Here is a 22884-nt window from a genome sequence, read left to right on the forward strand (position 1 = left end):
TTCATGTGAACACAGTTCAGATCTGATCTCCGGTGTTCAGGTTGGTGGATACCGGATAAAGAGGACGACAGCAGAGGCTGCAAACAGATTTCCAGAAAACCAAATTAATGAATTGACTTCATTGTTTTCTGTGGTCATCACACAGCAGCTGTACTGAGAACTCCAACACAGCAGGTGGCGCTATGTCCCTTTTCTATCGGTTCACCAAAACACGCGAAGAAGAAGCAGAAGAAGGAAGAAGAAGAAGAAGAAGAAGAAGAAGAAGAAGGAGCGTTAGTACTGAGCTGTCACAGTTGAATAGACGGGATAAAGGAACAGATTCCGTTCAGAGTATTTCCCGGGCAGCTATGGATGTAGCGCTGTATGTGATAGCTGCCGCTGTCCTCGTCGTTCTCATACTGTTTGCCGTGAAGGTGCGGAGGCAGACACGGGCAGGTAGGACCGCCTCACTGCGCTCGGCTGCAGCGGTGGGCCGCTGCCTGGATGCCGACATGCCGCAGTCCAGGCTGCTCGTTTCAGACGCTGTTTGGTAGATGAGCAGCTCGCACACGCTGAGCAGCACCTGTAGCTCTGACTGCTCGGATCTGTGCCGTGTTTTGGTGAAGCCCTAAACGTGTCGATCCGGCTCATAGCGCGCTGACAGCCGGTTGTAAATAATGAGTTCATCAGATGTTGGTGTTAAAGCTCGTCGGGCAGTGGGAATGGAAACGTCACGCGTGGTAACGACGTGCTGTCAGCGTGCAGCTGTGCAGAGCTGATGTGGGCCTGAACGTGTCATCAGCCCGTGGCTGAAGCCAGGACATGAGGACACGGCAGACTTACACCAGCTTTGGCCTGAATCTGTTTCTGATGGCGTTTAAACTCACCGAAACAGACACAAAACCCCAGCTTTATGTGGTCACCCCCCCAGTTTAAATATTTACTTAATTGACAAAGTGTGTGCATGGCTCATAGTTTCCTTGTGCTGTGTGCTCAGCCGACGAGGACCAGCGCAGGGATGTTGTGCGTGCAGCGGGGCCCCCTCAGCGAGCAGCAGAGGAGCGAGGAGCCGGCATGCCTCGCAGGAGAAGGAACCTGGCCAGTGTGATGGCAAACAGACGACCTCAGAGAGAAGCTGTGGAACGCGGTAAAGCCCCTGAAACAAACACGTTAGTGTGCTGGAAGAGTCTGCTCGGCTCGTGGTTGAGCTCTCGGAGCGTATGTTTCATGAGGGCCTCTCCGAGCAGAAGCACAGGCTTCCTGTGGGACAAATGTCCCTCATAATGTCCCTGCATGTTCATCACACAAAGATGAATTTCAACATTAAACTTTGGCTTTTCCCACAGTTTTTGCTGAGCATTTATAACGTGTCACATTATTTGATTTCACCCCCCTTTTTTCTGTTTCCACTTCTGCTGATCAAATGCAAAACACACAGTAAAGGTGCTATTTATACATGAGAATGAGTGTGTCCTGCTGCTTTCAGAGGAGGAGCCTGTGGAGGAAGACGAGGCGGAGCAGCAGAGCTTCCAGCCGACTGCAAAGGTCGGAGCCAAGAAGCAGCGGAAGTTGGAGGAGAAACAAGCCAAGAAAGCCCAGAGGGAGGTGAGACACGCTCCACTGTCCACTCAGGGCTCGTTTCGATCTACTGGTTTTTAATGAACTCTGTTCTACTGCAGTGTCTTCAAAGTCACTTTACAGTTTACTATTTTCAGGCTGAGATGGAAGAAAGGGAGGAAAGGAGGAGGATGCAGGAGCTCAGAGAACAGGAGAGGCAGCAGGCAGAGGAGAAGGAGCGGCTGCTGGAACAGAAACAGGTCTCACCGAGTCTCCTCGGCAGCTTTCCTCGGGTGCTCACGTGATCAGATGCTGATGCTCTGTGCTGCTCTCCACTCAGGAGGAGCAGGAGCGCCGAGCTAAAGAGGAGCAGGAAAAGCGCGAGGAGGAAGAGTACCTGAGACTCAAGGCTTCCTTTATCGTAGAAGAGCAGGGAGAGGAGGAGCAGCTCTCTGAGGACCAGGTCAGACCGGAGACATTATGGTAAACATTCCTGTTTTATTTGGAGTAAACCTCTGCTTGTGTATTCTCAGTCACGCAACCTGCTGCAAGAATTCATCCAGTACATCGAGGTAAGGCCGCCCACTCCGCCGCTGCTCCCCTGCTGACATCAGTCGGCGTCTTTCTAACTGTCTCCTCTGCTGCAGACCTCTAAGGTGGTTCTCCTGGAGGATCTGGCTTCTCATTTTGGGATGAGGACACAAGATGCCATCAGCAGACTGCAGGACCTGCTGGCTGAAGGCTCCCTCACAGGTTAGCGCGTCAAGACCGTTCAAATACACTGAACATGTCAGATCCAATATGCCAGGAGGCCAGAAGATGAATTAATTACATAATTAATGAGGAAAATCAGGCTGACAGTTGCTGTTGTGAAGGATCATTCGTCCTGAGTGAGCCCGACTGCACATCCTCCCACATGTTCATGGACGACTTCAGCTCGTTCCTGGCAGTAAGCACAGAGCTTCGATGCTGCCACCAGATGTCCACGTAACTGTCTGAGCATTGGTTCTGGTTGCTATTATGAAGTGCTGATGCAGTATCTAGGAGGCAGATCCTACGGTGACCTGTGGGGTGGCTTTAGCTCAGGTGGTAGAGCAGGTCACCTAACCAGAAGGTTGGTGGTTCATTCCCAGTCTGCAGAGTGAACGTGAGGCTACGTTCACTCAGCAGGTCGTAATGCTCGATTCTGAGTTTTTGATCAAATCCGATTTTTTTGTCTGCTCGTTCACACTACAAATAAAATGCGACAGCAAAGGCGCTCTAGTGTGAACGCTCAAAGTGGCCGCGTGCGCAAAAGAAGACGTCACGCACAACGCGCTCTGTTTAGACCCAGAGCAACAGTGTTGTTTGACTGATGGCCTTAATATAAAGACTTCGGATTTCACGTTTCCCAATTTTTGCTTTAAGTTATTTTGTTATTCACATAATAATGTAAATAACCTAATAATGATCCTTATTGCCGTTTTAGAGCAGCGCTGCTTCAAAGGATAGCTGCAGGTTTCTGTCAGATAAAATGTTCACGTTTCTCCAACGTTGTCTTCCCAGCAGTTTCACGGGATGACCAGGAAGCATTCGATGTCTTCTCCGGCGCTGATAATGGCGTCTGTCTTGTGTCAGTGACGTAAAAGACGGATTTAATGCAACATGACCATCAAACAGCAGTCGCTTTCTGAAACATCAGATATGTGTCGGATTCAGGACCACATACGAAAGTGACCCAGATCGGATTTGAAAATATCGGATTTGTGCCGTTCACACTGTCACACCATGATCAGATAGATGGTCGCAGAGGGTTGAAAAATCTGATTTGATGCGCTTTCGCCTGCAGTGTGAACGTAGCCATAAATGGGAAGTGCTTAGAAAAAAGCCCTTGAATGTGTGAATGTGCAGAGCGCTTTGAGTGCTCAGACTGAGGAGAACGGTGCTGTATAAGAAACGGTGCATTCACTGTTTACTTGTTGTCTGCAGGTGTGATTGATGACAGAGGGAAGTTTATCTCCATCACTCCAGGAGAGCTGGACTCTGTGGCTCAGTTCATCAGGCAGCGAGGCCGAGTGTCCATCACAGAGCTGGCTCAGGCCAGCAACTCTCTGATCAACCTGATGCCTGAGAGTCGCAGTGCTGCCTGACACTCTGTGGACACATCCTTGAGTGGCTGTTGACACACAGCTGGACTCTTCACTGCCATCCTGTGTGGCTCAGTACTCTTAATCACAGCAGACGTCAGGTTACAGTTGACCTCCCAGTATGAGGATTTCAGCCAAACTGGAATAAACAAATCCTGAGTTTTATCAGTGACTTGTGTATTTTTGCATTTGCACAACGGCGTTTCTTCTTTACTGGAGTCGTGAAGCAACTCAGTGGCTCAAAGTAACACCCCACACTCATGTCTGTGAAGGTTCTCAGTCATCCAGGTCATCGTAGTCTAAGGAGCTTGCAAAGAAAAGCGTCTGGACTTCTTTGAGTTGCTTGAAGACGTTTCACCTCTCATCCGAGAAGCTTCTTCAGTTCTGAGGTCAAATGGTGGAGAGTCCCAGATTTAAGCCTGGTGGGAGTGACCCCCCACAGAGGGACAAAAGGACCCCTGATGATCAATCCTCCATCTAATCACATGAGCCGAGGTGTGAAAACAGGTGTGGGTCACAATCAGCCAGAGTTTCAGGTGAGTTCATTGTGAAACCTGGCCCCACCCTGTCATGTGATGTCCTGAGGTCAGATGGCCCAGGATGTGAGTGGGCGTTAAGGCGTCTGGGAAGGAACTCAGAACTGGATTATAGATGGCAGACAGTTGTTGTGTTAAGCCCCGCCCTCTGTTCAAAGATGGTCGCTCACAGTGGACATAGATGCTTCTTTTACTCCTCTTTGACCTTAGAACTGAAGGAGCTTCTCTGATGAGAGGTGAAACGTCTTCAAGCAACTCAAAGAGGTCCAGACGCTTTTCTTTGCAAGCTCCTTAGACCCACACTTGGGTATATTTATGGTGGGCTTTCTACGTGTGCTGCATTCAGTTTGTTCCACACATTTGTGTCAGCTCTGATTGGTAATGGTTAAACTACCCAGAAGCTTCGTGTGCTACTCATGAAGGAAGTTCTCGTTATTCTCAGACCGTGTACTCAGAGATGAATCCATAAAGAGACTGCGCAGTTTAAGGACCAATGCAGTACTTTCAGCAAAACTTTAATGTATCAATGCCAAATACAGTGGTGGTGGGTATGCTGCCAGACCTCTGCAGCTCCTGGTGCTGTAGGATGGTGAGCATCAGCCTTGTGGGGTGAATAAGGTGAGGTGGGTATCAAACCTTGATGATACTGCAGGTACAGCCAACTGTGAGCATTACAGCAGCTCAGACTTAGTCCAGTACTGGATAACCACCGGGTTTTAAAAATAAAGGAGGCCTGTAACATGACAGAGGTGGAGCCACAGTGACAGGCAGGTACAGCACGTGGCTCAGGAAACAAACTAAGAGTCCAGCACCCTGAGCTTCTGTTTTATGGCATCGTGCTGTTTTCTTGTTATTCCAAGTCTTTCCGTCGAGTCCACAAAGCTCAAATCATTGTTAGAAATGAAAAAACCTTCAGCTGGACGTCTCCTCGCCTTTGTCCTCCGGTCCTTGTCCTCTCGCGCTCATTTTGATCTCCCACGTGGAGGTGGCTCCTCTATCCTGAAAACACAAGACAATCCCACCAGTGTAGCCCGAAACAGGAAATGCACTGAGCTAACCTTCTGTGCGTCGTACCTTTATCAGCACACCCAGGGGCGCCAGGTCCTCTCTGAGGGCATCGCAGGCTTTAAGCAGAGGGAGTCTGTCAGGGTGCAGTCCAGCTCTGCTCGGGGATCCTGTGGATGAACCGTCCCGCCGAGCGAGCGCGAACTCTCGAACTTTGCTCCTGAACTGAGTCAGCTGTTCCACAACCGGCTGCAGACTGCCTCGGCTGCTCAGCACCTCAGCCTCCTTCAGAGGACAGAGACACACGGGAGACGTCTTCAATCAAGGATTATTATCATGATTCACTGACAGACGCCTCAGTGTCATGCTGCCCGCTGAAGGGACATCACAGTGAAAAAGTGCTGACCTTAGTGTGCAGGTCGATGCCAAACACATCCAAGACATCTCTGACGTAGGTGACCATTGCTCCGAACACGGCGGGGCTGCGGGCCGCCCCAGCAGGCTGAACAGAAACAAGCTCGTGTCTGAATGTGCAATACGCTTAGAACAAGTATCGCTGCTGCTCACTGACCACACTGTTGTCATAGCTCCTGTTCCTGATCTCTAGTGCAGGGGTGGGCCACTCCAGGCCTCCAGGGCCGCTGTCCTGCAGGTTTTAGATCTCACCCTGGATCAACACAGCTGAATCACATGACCAGTTCATTACCAGGCCTCTGGAGAACTTAAAGACATGTTGAGGAGGATTTATCCATTTAAATCAGCTGTGCTGGATCAAGGACACGTCTAAAACCTGCAGGAGCCCAGCCTTCAAGACCCGGAGCTCCCCACCCCTGACCTAACCCGACGTCTGCTGGCAGAAGTTCAGATTTCACAACAGTGGGACTGTCCAGCTGTTGTGACAGAGGTGGAACTGAAGCTTGTCTATTCTGACCACTCAAAGCTCTTCAGACCAACATGTAACCCAACATACGACAGCATGATCCCAGAGCGCCAATACTGCCAGACCTGGTGGAGACCCAGCTGCTAACTGGGACTTTCCACCAACATCACTGACACACTGACATCAAACCTGTCAGACAGTTACCGTAGAAACAGGCTGAAGCTGGCAGTTTCCGTGATAAACCAGATTCATCAGAGCACTTATGGCTCTCGGTGTATCAAAGTCATCTGCTAGAGTGGACATCACAGTGGATTTAGTCTCAGCCAGCCTGAAAAGTACAAAAACACAGGAAGACAGTTTGTAGACGGAGCAGAACCTCTCAGGCATCAGCTGAATGTAGCAGGCAAGCGTCTCAGAATGCATGACTGCTGCCGGCACTAGCATCTGTCCTGTCCTCACTGCTTCAGCTAATTACAGCTGTGCGAGGAACAGGAGAGACAGAAATATGAGGAGGACACTCGGCCATGGGCGGAGGAGAAAGTGGGCACCTGCTCCAGAGCAAATCCTCCTGCACGTGTGAACACTGCAGCTGACCCTTCATGTAGGCCTGAGCATCGTGGCAGAAGGTGGAGATGGTGTCCAGAGTGCTGCGAGCCTCCAGCACGCTGCTGTCGCTGTAGTCGATAGCTGTGGAGACATTACAGGAAGTGCAGTTTAACATCGCAGCTATGCGACTCGAACTCCAATAACGAATGCATTCATGTATCAGACTGGGAAAACCTAATCGTGTGCCTCACCTGATCTGTATTTGCTCAAAAGACAAAACATCCGGAATTCATTGGCAGAATAAGACCGCAGAAAATCCTGACGAGGACGAAGACGTGATCATTTTCACCCACTCCACACAGCATAGCGCATTCAGGTATTAATGCAATAACACAAATAAGACAAGGAGTCAGCAGGACTGTACCTTGATGCTGATGTAGTTCTTTAAAGATTTAGACATTTTCTCTGGACTGCCCTTCAGGTGTAAGTGCCCTAAAAACAGCAACAACACGCTGAACAGAGCACGACACACAGCTGCTCCCAAACTCAGCTCTGCAACACGAATGACCCCCAAACACTTTCAGACAGCGTCTGCTTTCCAGAGAGCGTGCACGAGGCACGAGCCACGTCTGGCTTTTACCTGAGTGCAGGAAGTAGTTTGCCCATTGTCCACACTGGTGATACGCCTCACTCTGAGCGATCTCATTCTCGTGGTGAGGAAAAGCCAGGTCAATCCCTCCAGAGTGGACATCCAACTGTCCCCCAAACATGGAGCTGAAAGCACACGAACAGGAAACTCATCAGCGCTCAAACTCAGGCTAATTAAATCCTGCATTCAACTGTTCGACTGAAGAAACAAACATCACTGCTGGACTAACATGAAGTCAGTGTTGCTAACAGTTGCTAACACTGGGGTCTATTTTTTCATTTCACTTTTGCAGGTTTGCCTTTTAAAGCAGGCGCAGACTCATCTCAGCTGTTAGTACATCCCCTGAGGACAGCAGATATCCTTACAGTTGTAAGGATTTAAATTTGCTGTGGGTCCTTTATCCTGACATTGTAAGACAAGTGTTAAAACCTTGTTGTGTACCTTATTCTGTCCTTTACACTGCAGGCAGGTGAGCACACAAGTTCAATCTGACTTGTTCCATCTGAGACAGCTGGCCGAGGGAAAGCCAAACCTTCCAGCTAAAGTCTGAACGTGTTGTTCATCTGTTCAGTACTTGCAGACGGGACTGCTGCAGTTCTTTGGTTTGGACCAGGCCTCTCTTTACTGCAGCTGCTCGTCTGCTGGCCGGTACGAAACAGAAGGAGCACACGTCCCTGCTGTTGGCCGCTCTACACTGGCTTCCAATTTAGAATTGTAATCAACCCACAACAAGAAAACGTGTCTACAAACTGAGGAAATGCAGAAACCACAGGTTGTTCAGTCGCCCACTTCACGATGCCACGGAGGAAACAAATCACCGCAGTAAAAGTCGCCTCATTTACTGAGGTCTGTCTGTAACTGGGCAAAGATAAGAATTCCCAAGCGTTAATGGGATTCATGACCAAACAGAACAAACCTAGCAATGGTAGAACATTCAATATGCCAGCCCGGTCTTCCTCTGCCCCACGGGGACTCCCAGTATGGTTCTCGAGGTTTCGACGGTTTCCACAGAGCAAAGTCCCTCGGGTCCCGTTTGTTTGAGGAGCCTGCAGAGCCGTAGAGTTTGCGGTCAGTAAACTCGGGCGTCTCACTAACATCGACATGGAAACAGAAATAATAAGAAAGGATTAACTCACACCAACACTCACCGGGCTCTCCCTGAGGATCCACAGCTCCCACAAACCTGCCGTACCTGCCACCAATGGACTGAATGTCAAAATACACATCGCCTGCAACCAAAGCAGTGCACAAGTGACACCTCCAGCATTTCAGACGACCAAAAACACCAAACAAAACAAGCTCCTCCATATTTACCTTCTTTCGTGGCATAAGCGTGTCCATTTCTGATGATCTTCTCAATAAAGGCGACGATATGATGCACATTCTCTGTGACCCTTAAATACACTGCAGGAGGAACCACCTCAACACAACAACATGAAGACGTGTTTATACATGAACAGGATGGTTTTACAAACGCTGAAACTCAGAGTGGAGGTAAAATTGTGCAGTGCTTCATGAAATAGATCTATCCTTTTATCCTGTGCATGCTGTAACGCAGGCTGATCTGCTGCAGGTCTAAGCTCACACCTTAAGCGACAGCATGTCCCTCTTGAACTCGTCCTCGTACACTGCGCTGACGGCGGCTGGGGAAACGTTTTCCTGTTGGACCACATGAAACACATGACGTCAGCAGGTGAGAACAGAGCAGCAGCCAGCAGGTGCAGGACGGCCTCACCTCCCAGCTTCTTCTGATGATCTTGTCATCGATGTCAGTGATGACCATGGCATGGATCACGGTGATCCCAAACAGTCTGCTGAGGATCCTCTGCAGGATGTCAAACCTCACGTATGAGCTGTGACGGAACAAACCCACAGAGCTCACACACACACACACACCGTTTACCTGCACGCCATAGCCTCACCTACTGTTGCCATAGTTACCTTGCATGACCCAGGTGAGCGTGATCGTACACGGTGGGTCCACAGCTGTACCTGAGATGTAACACATAAGTGGGTTATTAGGCCGCCGTGTGCCGGCATGAGCAGCACAGTGGTCAGAGTCCGTACCAGGTCGCGACCCCCTCTCTTGTCAGGATCAGGGGCTCCTTCTGTTTGCTCAGGCTGTTAAAAGTCTTCAAGCCCGTATCAAAGCCGCTAGGCCTCACCCACTCCCTCCCGGACACACTGCAGCTGGGTCCGTGGGACGTGGATCGGACCGTGACCGCCGGTGAAAGTCCGGGGACCGGTGCCCTCCACAGCAGCGAGCTCACCTGTTTCCACATAGCGCAGGCCGCCGTGGTTTGAAGGCGAAGTCTGCGGTGTGACCGCACCGGAGCTCACGCACAGCTCACCGCAGCGGTTCCGACGCTGAAACAAACCGATCTAAACGCGGTTGTTTCGCTCTTCACGCACGTTTAAGCCACTCCTACACTTCTCGCGAGAGTTGTATAGCGGAAGTTTATAGGCGAATCATGTGACTCGGTGTAGCTGGCAGTGTGAACAGCTATGCCAAAATAGTCGGAGCTCTGACAGGAAGGTTCAGATCCCAGAGGATTCTCCGATATGCAGAACGTGATCAACACGGTGAAGGGCACGGCCCTCGGGGTGGCCGAGTTATTCACCCCGGTATTAAAGGTAAGCGCGGCAGCTAGCTGCTGGTAGCTGTAGCCGCTCGGACGTCGGGGCTTCATTTGTGCTCTCGGTGTGAAATGTTTGACACGCAGCTGCTTCACCGGAAGTGAAGCGGAGCACTAACAGCTTTCGCTTTGTTGTTAATGACAGGAATCGAGATTCAAAGAGACGGGAGTCCTCACGCCGGAGGAGGTGAGACCGACACAGCCCCGCATACACTGTTCCTCCGCGGCTCTGCTCAGGGCCTCACCTGTCCGCTCCTCTGTCTGTCTTTCAGTTTGTAGCAGCTGGAGATCACCTGGTTCATCACTGCCCCACATGGAAATGGTGAGAGGCTTAATTCATGTCAAACACGACGAGTCCGTGTCATTAAAAAAGAAACGCACGAAAGACGAAACTAGACGCTTGGTGCCGTGTTTCTGGAAGCGCGTCTCCGTGTGCTCCGACGGTCAAAGCTCAGTTTCTCCACTCATTCAGACGCCACATTTATACACGTCGTTCCTGTGACAAACGTTTGACCTGCAGATGGAAAATGTAAAAAACCTGCACTTTTTTTACTGTAGTAACACCACAAATGAGCCGTTTATACAAAGGGGCCGCTTTCCCATCATCTGTGCTCATGCTTACATGCTTCACATCATCATCACCACAAAGGGTTAAAGGAAATATACTGGGCACCATAACTAACTCAAACTCCAAGTAACTGCTGCAAACCAGCACTGTAGGGGGACAGAATGACCAAACCATCAGCGTACGTTAAAAAAGGAAAGATCATACAAAGAACACGTATGTGCGATATCCTTACATGTGCGGGCTCGATTGTTAGAGCTCCTGGAAACTGTGGTACACGGTCCCATTCAGTCCATCGAGCAGTTGTCAAAGAGCGCAGAGTTGGCAGTCTTTATCAATCTGTCCAAACAAGTTTTCGATGCACAGAGTGGAGCTGAAACTGTGAGATTGCACCACACAGTGCAACGTCACCCCCACCCTCCACTAAGACAATGAAACCCAGGTGCTGCTGTGATGGGGGGCGCTGTCATAACCTTGTTTACAGCTGTGCAGCTTGGCTGCAGTCCTCGTCTTCAGTAGTAATGACAGAGCTTTCTGCCCCTTTGCTTTAGTCACAAAGTGTTGATCATCTGTGGACTTGCTCTGCTGATGAAATGTTGCTCCGCCTCTCTGACTCAGTCTTTATTAGCCACCAGCTGGCAGGTTCAAACCCAGAGCTTCTTGATGGGAGGCAGCAGTGTTACCGCTGCACCAGTGTGTCGCCAACATTGTCCGTCCTGCTGCAGTGTGGTGACGATTAATGTTGCCTGTGCTGACAGCTTTCACAGGAACGTTTGTGTGGAAAATGAGGATGCGGCCTCAGAGCTTGCATGAGTGTTGAATGTGTCCGAGCGATTTCACAGCATAATGGAAGAAGCTGTTGTGATGCAACACGGAGAAACCCAGCTTATGTCATTATGGCACATCATCACACACTGAAACCTGCTGCCACAGAACAGAGGTCGTTTTTTATGTTTTGCATGTCAAATGCAGGACAAATGTAAAAGCTGGATGTAGTTACTGTGACCTCCCCTGTTGGAGGCTTGATTTGAAGCCATGAAGTTGATATCGGTTAACGGTCAGTGATAATGGCTTGTGATTGACAGCTTGTTAGTTAATGTGAGTTCATGCCACAGATAATCTTCCATTGTGAAATGCAGCATCGCCACGAGCTAGACCCAAACTGAGTACACGAAGCCGTTTCACTCAAGAGCCAAAGCCACAGCTGTCCACAGCTGTCCACATCTAGTGCTCTTTAGACTGAAGGACCTCGTTAGACTTCATGTTTCCAAACCAGAAGCTCAGTCCATGTTCTTCACTGTCAGAAAGATGAGAACAACTGTAATAAACTGTGGTTTGTAACCAGGGTGGAGGTCTCAGGACCTGAGCCGGGCTAAAACGGCAGCAAATGATCTGTTTTTTCTCTCCCGTCAGGGCCACTGGAGAAGAAGCAAAGGTGAAGCCATATCTGCCACAGGACAAACAGTTTCTCCTGACACGCAATGGTGAGAGGCAGACTTCAGGAATTTCAGTCAGCAAGTCTGACTCACTGCTTCAGTGTTTAGTGACACAAGACTGAACCTCAAGTGCCTTAAAGTTCAGGACAGGACTGAAGTTTTTAAAGATGATATTGTGAACAAATAATTTTGTGTGTTTCAAAGTGTCATTGCTGTGTGTGTGTGTGTGTGCGTGCGCAGTGCCCTGTTACAAGCGCTGTAAGCAGATGGAGTATTCAGATGAGCTGGAGGCCATCATCGAGGAGGACGATGGAGACGGGGGCTGGGTGGACACCTACCACAACACAGGTGTGATGCTGGTGGTACCCGCGCACAGCTAACTGTTCGTTCACTGTCACATACTGGAGTGGGCTACATGCTTCACATACGATCACACTGATCAATCTCATTCTGATGACGTGGCCGTGATATCAGACGTGTGCTGAGTATTTCCTGATGACTGTGCAGGTGTCAGTAAAGATCCCCTGAATGTGTCTGTGCAGGTGTGTTAGGAGTCACAGATGCTGTGCAGGAAATCTCACTGGACAACAACAAGGTTTGATTTCTAATTAATATGAATGTAAAATCCTCCACCGCTCTAATAGTTCCATCCCTCGGCTGAAGGACCGAGGGCGTGCGTGACGGAGGGATGTTTCCTCCCAGATTACTGCTCAGATGTGAATGAAACGGTTCGTTTGCTCAGTTTCGCTCCTTGCGATTGGCGGACCATCATAAAAGCCTCGATGCCATCGATTGCGTCTCCGGTGTCTGATTGTGCGGTTACATATCTGTGCTCTTAATCTGAACTCTTCTAGGATAAGAACATGAATGCCCCGTCTGCAGCATGCTGTGATGATGAGGATGATGAAGACGGAGAAGCGGCAGATATGGAAGGTATTGATCGTGTCTTTCTGTGGTTTGGATGTGCTCCCAGATCGGCCCTCACACTCTGCTGTCTTTTCAGAATATGAAGAAAGCGGGCTGTTGGAAACAGACGAGGTACGCTCGCAGCGCTGTCTGACCTCGGCCATCATCCGCCCGACTCCGGCCTGACTCTTGTTTTCTGTCTCTAGGCAACCCTGGACACCAGCAAAATAGCAGAAACTAAAACCAAAGCAGAACCTGGCAGCGAAGACGCCATTCTTCAGACGAGAACATATGACCTGTACATCACATACGATAAATACTACCAGACCCCTCGACTCTGGCTCTTTGGATATGATGAAGTATGAACTTTATTCTTCGTGGTATAGAGATGATAAGCAGTCGATAGACTCCGAGCGTGAACATCTGCAGTCTGCTGCTTCTTGTTGAGAAGGAGCGCAACCAAAACTGAGACCAGCTTTGTTGCTTTGTCTCCCAGGACAGGCAGCCGCTCACTGTAGAGCAGATGTACGAGGACATCAGTCAGGACCACGTGAAGAAGACGGTCACCATCGAGAACCACCCCCACCTTCCTCCACCTGCCATGTGCTCGGTTCACCCCTGCAGGTGAGAGTTTCGTTTGTCGCGTTGAAAGATGCAGACCCACCACACAGCTGCACCTGTGATGGTGTCGAGGCTTATTGTGCTGAATGAATCGGGAAAAGATGGATGACACTGTGGTGGGTTCGGTGATGCTGATTTGCACTGTGACTTCTTCACTGCGCTCTAAGAAGCCAAACGTTGTCACACACTAACTTCCTGTTTTCACTAGAAGCTGCTGCTCCAGCCCAAAACCTGTTTCACACGTTCAACTCACTTCTGTGTTCAGTTCAACTTGATTTCTATACCGACCGCAGATGTTATTGTAAGGCAGAGCCCCTGCAACAGTACTGAGTGATCACATGACCATTAATAGCGAGTCAGCTGGTGCTGGTATCGAGTCGCATTCTTCTGCGTCTCCGCTGAGATAAAGGAACCGTGGTCGTGTTTAAGGATGTCTGTGTCGCAAACCTTTTGACAAGAACCTTTAACCTTTGAACTCGTGACCTTTGCTTTCAGGCATGCTGAAGTGATGAAAAAGATCATTGAGACTGTGGCAGAAGGAGGAGGAGAGCTGGGAGTGCATATGTATCCTTTGATGATGTCACGCGTCACCACAGCGACGCAATGAAAGGAAAGTGGCTCCGTTGAGAAGCTTAACTTTGTGCATGTTGTGTATTTTCGGCTATTTGCAAAAGGAAAGTGTCAGAGCTGTTGGAGGTGTGGGCGCTGCAGCAGCACCCAGCAGGGGAAGCTCCGGTCAGCAGCAGAGCCAAAGGGCAGGCAGCACAGAGAGCCTGTGTCGCTCTGCTGGCTCCTAACAGCATCTCTCCAGACCAGCCAAGAAGCTGCCTGAGGAGGTGCCAGGCTTACCAGGATAAGCAGCAGGGATGGATGTTTTCACCTCTGTACACCAGCAGTTCATTGACGTATCAGCACTTCGATGTTTTATAGGAGCCGGCTGCAGCCAGGCAGGAAGAGCAGCACTCGGCGGCTGGCCTGCAGCGAGTGTTCGTGGTCAGGCAGGTGGTCGCTCTACCCCCACCTCTGTTTCCTTAACTGATGCTTTCAGGTATCTTCTGATTTTCCTCAAGTTTGTGCAGGCCGTCATTCCCACGATAGAATACGACTACACGAGACATTTTACCATGTAGGTGCCTCTGCTGCAACACCACGTGCACACGGGAAATACCAGAGATGGTCTCCGCTCTCAATACAACTGGTCTGCTGAATGTTTGTGCTACTCTAAGATGCTTTGTGTGGAAGTGTCAAGGATATGAAACGCTGTCTCTTAAAAGAACGGGCTGACGTATTAGGACACGTGCTTGTTTTCTGCTGAACCCAGAGAAACCCGATCAGCATCAGTTTGATCTGTGTGTATGCAGCACAGAGTAGGATGCTGTCATGCAAACGGCACAGCTACCCTGCTCTGTTGCATAAATTCAGATACGTTGTGTGTAGTTCTGTCTCTGTGATAAGCTGGCTAAACACATCAGAGGTGAGGTCTAACCCTCGGTAACCAAGGTCCTCATCACCCAAGAGCTCGACTGCACCTGCTTGTCTCTGCGGGACAGTGAAGCTTATTGATGGTTAGTGTGATTAGGAGTGTTTAAACAGAAGCTAAGCAATGTCCTGCTGCAGGGAAGGATTGATGTGTGCTGCTTTAGTTCCCAGTCTGACACTCATTCATGTGTTGGTGTAAGATCAGGTTTGCTCCTCCCACAGCGCTGCGCTGCTTAGCCCCGACCTTAGAGAAACTAAACGAATCCTCCTCTTCATCATGGAGGCGATCCTGCAGTTAGGAACTTAAAACTGTCACATTCAAGCTTGAAATCACTGCTGCTTGGTGCGAGTTTGTGGTAGACGATTCCATCAGTCCAGCACTCACTCTGCTCTCTGGCTGCACCAGCCTGTGGAAACAACTCTGTGTTTAGCAGCTTCGGCTGCATCCACTCGTGCTCATGTCTGCCCACTTGTGTCTCAGCTCAGTGGGTGCTGAGACACAGGAAAACTGAAGCAGGAGCCCAACAACTTCTGGATGGCTACAAATAATAAAGCAGCCTTGTCTCGACGGCGGCGTCGAGGGAAGCTCGTGGAGCACGGATGTTTCCCGTCAGCTGTCCTCGCTTCCATCCCAACGCTCTCTGCGGGAATCGAGGCTGAACCTCAGTTTGTTGTGAATGTGCTGATCCCGTTTCTGTGTCGGTCTTCAGTTGTGAGCAGGTTTCTAATTGATGCTTCAGAGGATTTGTTGTCAGATGTAACTCTGTGTCTAATGTATTACTGACCTTTGAAGAGGTTTGCTGTGACCTCTGCAGAGCAGCCTCACTGATGCAGTTTAACTACACGTCCATGTTTCCTGTAACCTGTCATGTTTGGTCATTACAGTGGCAGCACTCATCCATACAAAGCATCTGCTTCAGTAATCCACAGCTTGCTTCCTCGTGTGTTGGTTGATCAAATATTCTCTTTGTATCTGTGCCTGTTGGTCCAGTCTTCTAATTTAAGTTGCTTGGTGGTGAGGCTTCACCGTTTCAGAAAGATGTACATTTATCAATAAAGAGTTTCCCAAATATTGCAAGAAAAATGCTGTTTATGGATGTATTTATTGGTGCTGGGGAGGGGCGGTGGTAAGTAAAACATCTCAAACCTAAAAATGTTCCTTCATGATACACGTTATGCTGCAGGTGGCAAGGTTACAGGTGAAGGAAAAGCCAGCACAAAGTGTCCTGGTCGTAGTTCTGAGGCCTAACAGCTGATGGCGTTCCCTCCCTACAGCTTGTACGTTTGCTCTCTGCATGACCTCAACGTGCTTAAGCCACTCCTTTGTTGCCATAGCAGCATCTGACTGATAACTGTCTCCAGCCTCCTGGCTGAGGGAGAAAGATTAGCATCTAAGATTTTCCATCACTGGCCCGTCTGCGCCTCACTGTGGTGAAGTCACAGTCAGAATATTACATGAGATCAATAAAACAAGGATTTTAAATAGAGAAATGTCAGACTTCTGGAAAGTCTAATCCTGCATGTGTACTCGGTACTGCCTCAGTGCAGCGTGGCATGGATGCTGTCAGCCTGGGGCACTGCTGAGGTGTTGTTTTGTTCCGTCTCATGTCGCTCATCTTTCTCTTTTCAGTGGAAGTTTTTCTTCCACAAGCTTTCTATTAGTGTTCTTTGTACAGCGCTTTGGGGACACCAATGATGGTTTTCTGCGGAACTGTCATGTCAGCAGTCAGGATTGTGATTCCTACTGAACCAGACTGAGAGACCATTTAAAGGCTCAGCAACTCTTTGCAGGTGTTATGGATTAATTGGCTGATTAAAGAATGACCCTTTAAGCCTACAATATTGAACCTTTTCACCATATTCTAATTTTCTGAGCTCTTGAATTTGGGCTTTTCATAATCTTTAAGCCACAATCATCAAAATGATAACAAATAAAGGCTTGAAATATCTCACTTTGCATGTAACGAGTCTCGTATCATATAAGTTTGGCCTTTTAAGTTGGATTACTGAAATAAATGAAAGTTTGCGCGATATTCTGATTTTCTGAGTTTCACCTGCATCTTTAGCGTTCGTCACACAACTGTGTGAAAAGCCTGTTTCAGGCCGTCAGGGGGCAGTAGCTGTCCATATAAACGCGGCGTTGCGATTCACACTCCAGTCCAGAAGGTGGCGGTAATGTACCTGAAGTTGTTTGGCACCGCCATAAAAAGATAGAAGAAGAAGAAGAAGAAAGAAGTAGAAGAAGGACCGGCGTAGGTCATGCTGCTTCAGACATGTCGGTGTTTGTCCCCACTGTGCTGCTCTGTGTCTACGGCTTCTTCACCAGCCTGCGGCCATGCGAGCCCTTCATCACCGCCTACCTGATGGGACCAGACAAGAACCTGACGGAGACTCAGGTGAGCTAGCTCGCTGTTAGCAACAGCGACTGTGAGGCGCGTCTTAGTTGTGTCGTCACGCTCTGTAGCATCAGCGTGCGTTTACTCTGTTAATGTTCACGTGAAGTAAGTTGGAGCTAAGCTGTGGACAGGCGGTGCCGGGCACGCGCAGAGGACCCCCAAAACCTCCTCACTCAGCAACCCGCTTAATCAGGATTCCGTCATTTAGTGTCATTTGGCTGATAAACAGCAAAGATCAGCAAAGCAGAAACTAAAGTTTATGAAAGCAGCAGAGATACAAAGGGCGTCCCGGACCAGCTCACCCCAGTCTGCGGGCGGGGGCTGCTGGCGTGGGGCTCAAGACATGTGATGTAACGTGCTTTTAATCAGCTGCTCAGCCTGCCTGTGTGTCTCTGTCTGAAGGATGGAGTCACGTAGCTGCTTCATCCCGCTGTTACACACTCTGACTCCCTCATCAAATATCAGGATCACATCAAATGTCCTGGAGAGCAGAACAAAGACCACTGGCTCCTCCTAGATGGTGGAGCTGGGGTCAGCCCAGCAGGAGAGAGCCTGGGCTGGTTGTTGGCAGCAACTGGACCTTTAAATAATAAGAAACGACTTACTTTAGCATTGTTTTGAAGGTTTTTTGAGACTGATTCTGAAAGTTTACCGTGTCCTGGTGTCATATCAAAGTGAAAATACTTTGTTTTATTGCATGTACGTGTGGTTTATTGTCAAAGGAGCTTGCAAAGAAAAGCGTCTGGACTTTGCAAGCTCCTTTGACTACGATGACCTGGATGACTGAGAACCTTCAGACATACGTGTGGTTTATGTTTCCCATTTTGTTTTTCGTAAGAACTGTTGCATTTGCAGTATGACAGTTATTACAAAATGTGCTGTCGCAGGGATGTTGCATGGTGCCGCAGTGTACAGCGTCAGGCAGGAAAGACTGAAAATGGCGATCTCAGTGTTGGAGCAGTAATCCCAGAGACCCTCGCTGTAGACGGAGTAATCTCCCTGAAAAATGACCAGAATTTCTGGCTAATCCTTAAATAATTACTTGTACAATGCTGAGGCTCTCAGCAGGCCTTCAGAAAGCAAACCTTGAATCTGCTTGGATGTGCCCACTGTTGCGCTGTCCAAAGGCTGGGACGACCGTGTCGTACCCCGAGCCTGGCTTAGCTATTTAAGTAACGCCGATTAATGAGCAGACTTTTTTGTTTTTGCAAGGTAAGTTTACCTCTCTGTAATTCCTCAACTAAAACGTTAACGTTAGGTTTAATGTTCACAAAACGGAGCCACACGTCCGTACGGTGCTGAGCAGGATAGCTGCACAGGAGATCAGCAAGATCACTGACAGGTTTCAAATGCACAGCATCCTTGTCATTTATTGATGCAAAGGAAAGTGAAAGGAGCTCTAATCCATGCGGTGACTGTTTCTGTCTGCAGGTTGTCAATGAAATCTTTCCAGTATGGACGTATTCCTATCTGTTCCTGCTGTTCCCCATCTTCCTGGCCACTGACTTCCTCTGTTATAAGCCGGTGTTGGTGCTCCAGGCCAGCAGCTTAGTGGTCACCTATGTCATGCTGTGGAGGGCACAGGGCATGCTGGCCATGCAGCTGTTGGAGTTTTTCTACGGTCTGTCCACAGCTTCAGAGGTGGCCTACTATTCCTACATCTACAGCGTGGTGGAGCCGGAGCACTACCAGAGAGTGACTGCTTACTGCCGCAGCGTGACTTTGTTCGGATCAGCGGCTGGGTCTTTGACCGGTCAGTTGCTGGTATCCGTGGCCGAAGTTGACAAGGTCTACCTCGTCATCATTACACTGGCGTCAGCCTCTGTGGCTTTTCTGGTGCCCTGCTTTCTCCCCATGCCCAAGAGGAGCTTGTTCTTCCACAGGCGTGCAGGAGCAGAGGAGGCTAGGCCCCGCAGCAGCAGCAGAACCGCCACCAGGATGGAGAAGGGGGAGGATTCGGACAGCAGGGTGCCGCTGAACAGGCCGGATATCTCCAGGGTGAGTGAAGCTGCCGTATCTGGCCACGGCTGTGATGAGAGATTCTGAGTTTGTACGATTGTGTGAAGAGGTCACACGTCTGCATTTGTCTGTGCAGGCATCCAGGTCCTCTGAGGCAGGAAGTGGCAGCAGGGGGCTCGTGGCGGTCCTGCGGATGCTGTTTGATGACTTTGTGCAGTGCTACAGGTGTCGCACCCTGCTGGCCTGGTCGCTGTGGTGGGCTCTGGCCACCTGTGGCTACTTCCAGATCATCAACTATTCTCAGCCGCTGTGGGAGCACATTCTTCCATCCAAGGAGAACATCATCTACAACGGCTATGTAGAGACCCTGTCCACGCTCCTCGGTGAGGCTGCTCTGGTTGCTTCACAGCAGACTGTGTAAAGCTGTGACGTGAGCACACTCTCACAGCGTGACTGACCTTTGACAGCAGCTCTGTGTTCCTCTCGTCCACAGGGGCTCTGGCGGCGCTGCTGGTGGGCTGCCTGCCTGTGACCTGGGCTCTGTGGGGGGAGTTGGCTCTGTGTGTGCTCTCCCTGCTCATGGCTGTGTGTGTGTTTGTCATGAACACGGGGCACATCTGGCTGTCATACAGCTTCTACATTCTCTTTAGAACCACGTACATGCTGCTCATCACTGTGGCCACGTGAGTACCCAATCACCAGCCACATATGATATCCTGTATCATGATATCCTGTATCATGATATCCTGTATCATGATATCCTGTATCGACGTCCAGTGCACGCGCGGCGATGATCCAGAAGTCAAACCAGGCCGAGACGGCAGCACTTCCATGGCTCGTTTCAGGCAGAAGTGCAAACATTAGTGTTATTCCATGAAGCAGTTCTGGCACAGCTTACTGGAAATTTAAAAGCAGAAATTGAATCCATGTGAGGGATTAACAGGACATGGGAAGATTGTTGTTTGGAATAAGGAGCACATTGAGCTGAATGCGTGGGAGCACTGCTGACTGTAGAAGTGCATGTGTGCAAACACGAGGAGACTGTTCTCCATCTGACTTCCTGTTACTGCTCACACGCTGCGACTGCTTGTCTGTTCAAACTCATCTGTCTCCCTCAGGTATCAGGTTGTGGCCAGCCTGAACATGCAGCGGTATGCGCTGGTGTTTGGAGTGAACACCTTTGTGGCTCTGCTGCTGCAGTCTCTGCTCACGCTGGTGGTGGTGGACTCCTCTGTCCTGGGCCTTAAAGTCTTCACTCAGGTGAGGAAGTATAACAAATGTAGAACTTGTGTTGTGCTTATTTAGCTTCCACGATGTAGATGTGATAACTTCTTTGTTTCCTTCCTTAGTTCTTCATCTACGGTGCCTACTTTGCTGTCATTTCTGCGATCTTCCTCTTTGCTGGGCTTTATAAACTGGTCTCCAGGCAGCACTCTGAGCAGAAGGCTCTGCCCGGCAGCCGAGCGCAATCGGAGACGGACTCTCCACCGATCGGTGGCACAGACTCCAGGACATGTGTCGGTGAAGGTTCTCAGTCATCCAGGTCATTGTAGTCTAAGGAGCTTGCAAAGAAAAGCGTCTGGACTTCTTTAAGTTGCTTGAAGACGTTTCACCTCTCATCCGAGAAGCTTCTTCAGTTCTAAGGTCAAATGGTGGAGAGTCCCAGATATAAACCTAGTGGGAGTTTCCCCCCACAGAGGGACAAAAGGACCCCTGATGATCCTCTAATCGCCTGAGACAAGGTGGGAAACTGGGTGTGGGTCCCAATCAGCCAGAGTTTTGGGTGAGCTCATTGTGAAACCTGGCCCCACCTTATCATGTGATGTCCTGAGGTCAGATGGCCCAGGATGTGAGTGGGCGTTAAGGCGTCTGGGAAGGATCTCAAAACTGGATTATAGATGGCAGACAGTTGGTGTCGTAAACCCCGCCTCTGTTCAAAGATGGTCGCTCACAGTGGACATAGATGCTTCTTTCACTCCTCTTTCAAACCATCTGTCCTCTCTGTCCAAAATGTGAACATTGGCATCCTCAAAGAGTGACCTTTGACCTTTAGATGCAGATGAACAGCTGAGTCTTGTCCTGTGGAGGTGGCTCTTCTGTGTTGTACCATGCGCTTGTGAAGTGGCTGTTTGGTCTCTCCAATGTAGAGGTCTGAGCATTCCTCGCTGCACTGTACAGCAAACACCACATTGTTAAGTCTGTGTTTTGGCGTTTTGTCTTTGTGATGAACCAGTTTCTGTCTGAGCATGTTGCTGGGTACATACATAGGGGATGACAATGTTGTTGCGTCTGTCCTTCTTATCCTCCCTCGCTGAAGAAGCTTCTCTGATGAGAGGTGAAACGTCTTCAGGCAACTCAAAGAGGTCCAGACGCTTTTCTTTCCAAGCTCCTTAGACTCCAGGACACACCACAGCGATTAGAGCCTCACACGCAGGCGTGTGGATCCACAGGCTGAGCTCAGTAATGTCCACTCGCTTTTTTATGCGCCAGAGTAGACTGTAAGTAGAAGGTAGATGTCAGACTGCCTGCACTCGCCTCGCACAATGACTTATTACTGAAGAGCTCTGACAAGCAGACACACAGCTGATGAGGTGTGAAATATCTATACGAGCGATCAAAGAAGTTAGCCATGTTAGCCAGTCTGGCTTTAATAGACCATCTTTGCTGATGTTTGTTCCTATAAATGTACAATACGCACACAGGCTGCTCCTTAGACTTGATATAAACTGCTGAACAATCAGTAGCAATGGTACGTTATTAGCCCTCCTCCCTCTGTGCTGCAGAGCAAGTATTAAATGTGTTTGTGTGTCTGAGCTTGATTGGTTGGCACAAATTTGAGAATTTGTGTGTGTGTGTGTGTGTGTGTGTGTGTGTGTGTGTGTGTGTGTGTGTGTGTGTGTGTGTGTGTGTGTGTGTGTGTGTGTGTGTGTGTGTGTGTGTGTGTGTGTGTGTGTGTGTGTGTGATAAATTGGAGGTTTACTATACTTGTGGGGTCCCCACACGTTTGAGGGCATGTTTCAGACTCAATTTAGGAGTTACGACTCAGTTCTTCCTTAAAACTTAGGCGCACTGTCCTGGGATCGGCTGCAGCATCCTGATTCCCACCGGTTCTTCTTCCTCCTGTTAACATGCTCCTCTTCTTCGTCGTTGTTTCTTATGAATGCCATTCTTATATATTGCTGATATATGAAGAAAAATGGGGGTGATGGAAAATAAGACCTGCTGTGGTCTCTAATCAAAGTATGCTACAACAAACAGTCGACTCTCACCCGCTTATATTCTACCTTTATTTTTCTATTTTCTCCTGGAAAGTCAGGTCTCCCAACACCACTCTGGAGGGGATTCAGCCTCCAGGGGATCATTTCTATAGTGTCAATTTGACTTTTTCATATCAGTGTACAATTTTAAGACTGTGCAACTAGTAAATTACCAGAAATTGCAACATACGATTAGTATTCATAACCGTATTTGCCAATCCCATGCTGCCTTGCAGTTTCCGTGGCGAAAGCCTGTTTACTTTCTTTCACTTATGCTAACCTTTAACCTTTTATTTATTTATTTGGGATGACATTCAACATGTCTGTTTAGGGCTCTCTTAGTGTTTATTT

At 49.2% G+C, this 22884-nt stretch overlaps 4 protein-coding genes across 5 annotated transcripts; 3 read left to right on the plus strand and 1 right to left on the minus strand.

Annotated features, from left to right (window-relative positions):
* The first annotated feature begins 200 nt into the window (after nt 1–200).
* On the plus strand, nt 201–3827 carry ddrgk1 (DDRGK domain containing 1). Its single transcript, XM_026159959.2, has 8 exons — nt 201–435; nt 977–1126; nt 1466–1584; nt 1695–1796; nt 1877–1999; nt 2070–2108; nt 2184–2289; nt 3505–3827. Exons 1-8 carry the CDS (start codon nt 348–350, stop codon nt 3663–3665), a joined length of 888 nt encoding a protein of 295 aa, XP_026015744.1. The 5' UTR covers nt 201–347; the 3' UTR covers nt 3666–3827.
* Nucleotides 3828–4697: 870 nt separating this feature from the next.
* On the minus strand, nt 4698–9706 carry cars2 (cysteinyl-tRNA synthetase 2, mitochondrial). 2 transcript variants are annotated; one of them, XM_080297713.1, is made up of 15 exons: nt 9346–9706; nt 9220–9270; nt 9014–9131; nt 8866–8937; nt 8593–8698; nt 8415–8507; nt 8195–8324; nt 7270–7403; nt 7054–7121; nt 6881–6947; nt 6632–6770; nt 6288–6411; nt 5610–5705; nt 5273–5488; nt 4698–5197 (listed from the first exon to the last, which is right to left on the minus strand). In XM_080297713.1, the coding sequence occupies exons 1-15, from the start codon at nt 9558–9560 to the stop codon at nt 5111–5113; spliced, it is 1716 nt and encodes a 571-aa protein (XP_080153839.1). In that variant the 5' UTR covers nt 9561–9706; the 3' UTR covers nt 4698–5110. The 2 variants fall into 2 exon arrangements, with proteins under 2 accessions (XP_080153839.1, XP_026014183.2); XM_026158398.2 differs by having other exon boundaries at nt 8427–8507; nt 9346–9705.
* Nucleotides 9707–9725: 19 nt separating this feature from the next.
* atg3 (autophagy related 3) lies at nt 9726–16005 on the plus strand. The gene is made up of 12 exons (XM_026158400.2): nt 9726–9912; nt 10060–10101; nt 10187–10236; nt 11893–11963; nt 12156–12263; nt 12458–12510; nt 12770–12848; nt 12919–12953; nt 13028–13180; nt 13318–13445; nt 13938–14006; nt 14491–16005. The coding sequence occupies exons 1-12, from the start codon at nt 9841–9843 to the stop codon at nt 14570–14572; spliced, it is 942 nt and encodes a 313-aa protein (XP_026014185.1). The 5' UTR covers nt 9726–9840; the 3' UTR covers nt 14573–16005.
* A 1127-nt stretch (nt 16006–17132) lies between these two features.
* On the plus strand, nt 17133–21258 carry slc19a2 (solute carrier family 19 member 2). The gene is made up of 6 exons (XM_026158399.2): nt 17133–17317; nt 18749–19315; nt 19413–19659; nt 19770–19959; nt 20395–20536; nt 20626–21258. The coding sequence occupies exons 1-6, from the start codon at nt 17195–17197 to the stop codon at nt 20827–20829; spliced, it is 1473 nt and encodes a 490-aa protein (XP_026014184.2). The 5' UTR covers nt 17133–17194; the 3' UTR covers nt 20830–21258.
* The last annotated feature ends 1626 nt before the right edge of the window (nt 21259–22884 follow it).

This window comes from Astatotilapia calliptera, chromosome 23, assembly GCF_964374335.1.
Source record: "Astatotilapia calliptera chromosome 23, fAstCal68.1, whole genome shotgun sequence".
In the NCBI taxonomy this organism is placed as follows: Eukaryota; Metazoa; Chordata; class Actinopteri; order Cichliformes; family Cichlidae; genus Astatotilapia; species Astatotilapia calliptera.

Excerpts from the sequence above, each read along its gene's own strand:
- slc19a2 (XM_026158399.2), top strand. The coding sequence starts at position 17,195 with ATGTCGGTGTTTGTCCCCACTGTGCTGCTCTGTGTCTACGGCTTCTTC. Across the intron at positions 17,318-18,748 it reads AGAACCTGACGGAGACTCAG|GTTGTCAATGAAATCTTTCC; the intron begins GTGAGCTAGCTC and ends TTCTGTCTGCAG. Across the intron at positions 19,660-19,769 it reads GACCCTGTCCACGCTCCTCG|GGGCTCTGGCGGCGCTGCTG; the intron begins GTGAGGCTGCTC and ends TCTCGTCCACAG.
- atg3 (XM_026158400.2), top strand. The coding sequence starts at position 9,841 with ATGCAGAACGTGATCAACACGGTGAAGGGCACGGCCCTCGGGGTGGCC. Across the intron at positions 11,964-12,155 it reads GTTTCTCCTGACACGCAATG|TGCCCTGTTACAAGCGCTGT; the intron begins GTGAGAGGCAGA and ends GTGCGTGCGCAG. Across the intron at positions 13,181-13,317 it reads GGCTCTTTGGATATGATGAA|GACAGGCAGCCGCTCACTGT; the intron begins GTATGAACTTTA and ends TTTGTCTCCCAG.
- cars2 (XM_080297713.1), bottom strand. The coding sequence starts at position 9,560 with ATGTGGAAACAGGTGAGCTCGCTGCTGTGGAGGGCACCGGTCCCCGGA. Across the intron at positions 8,325-8,414 it reads AGAGCCCGGTGAGTGTTGGT|GCTCCTCAAACAAACGGGAC; the intron begins GTGAGTTAATCC and ends ACGGCTCTGCAG. Across the intron at positions 5,706-6,287 it reads AGCTTCAGCCTGTTTCTACG|CCTGCTGGGGCGGCCCGCAG; the intron begins GTAACTGTCTGA and ends GTTTCTGTTCAG.
- ddrgk1 (XM_026159959.2), top strand. The coding sequence starts at position 348 with ATGGATGTAGCGCTGTATGTGATAGCTGCCGCTGTCCTCGTCGTTCTC. Across the intron at positions 1,585-1,694 it reads CCAAGAAAGCCCAGAGGGAG|GCTGAGATGGAAGAAAGGGA; the intron begins GTGAGACACGCT and ends TACTATTTTCAG. Across the intron at positions 2,109-2,183 it reads AATTCATCCAGTACATCGAG|ACCTCTAAGGTGGTTCTCCT; the intron begins GTAAGGCCGCCC and ends CCTCTGCTGCAG.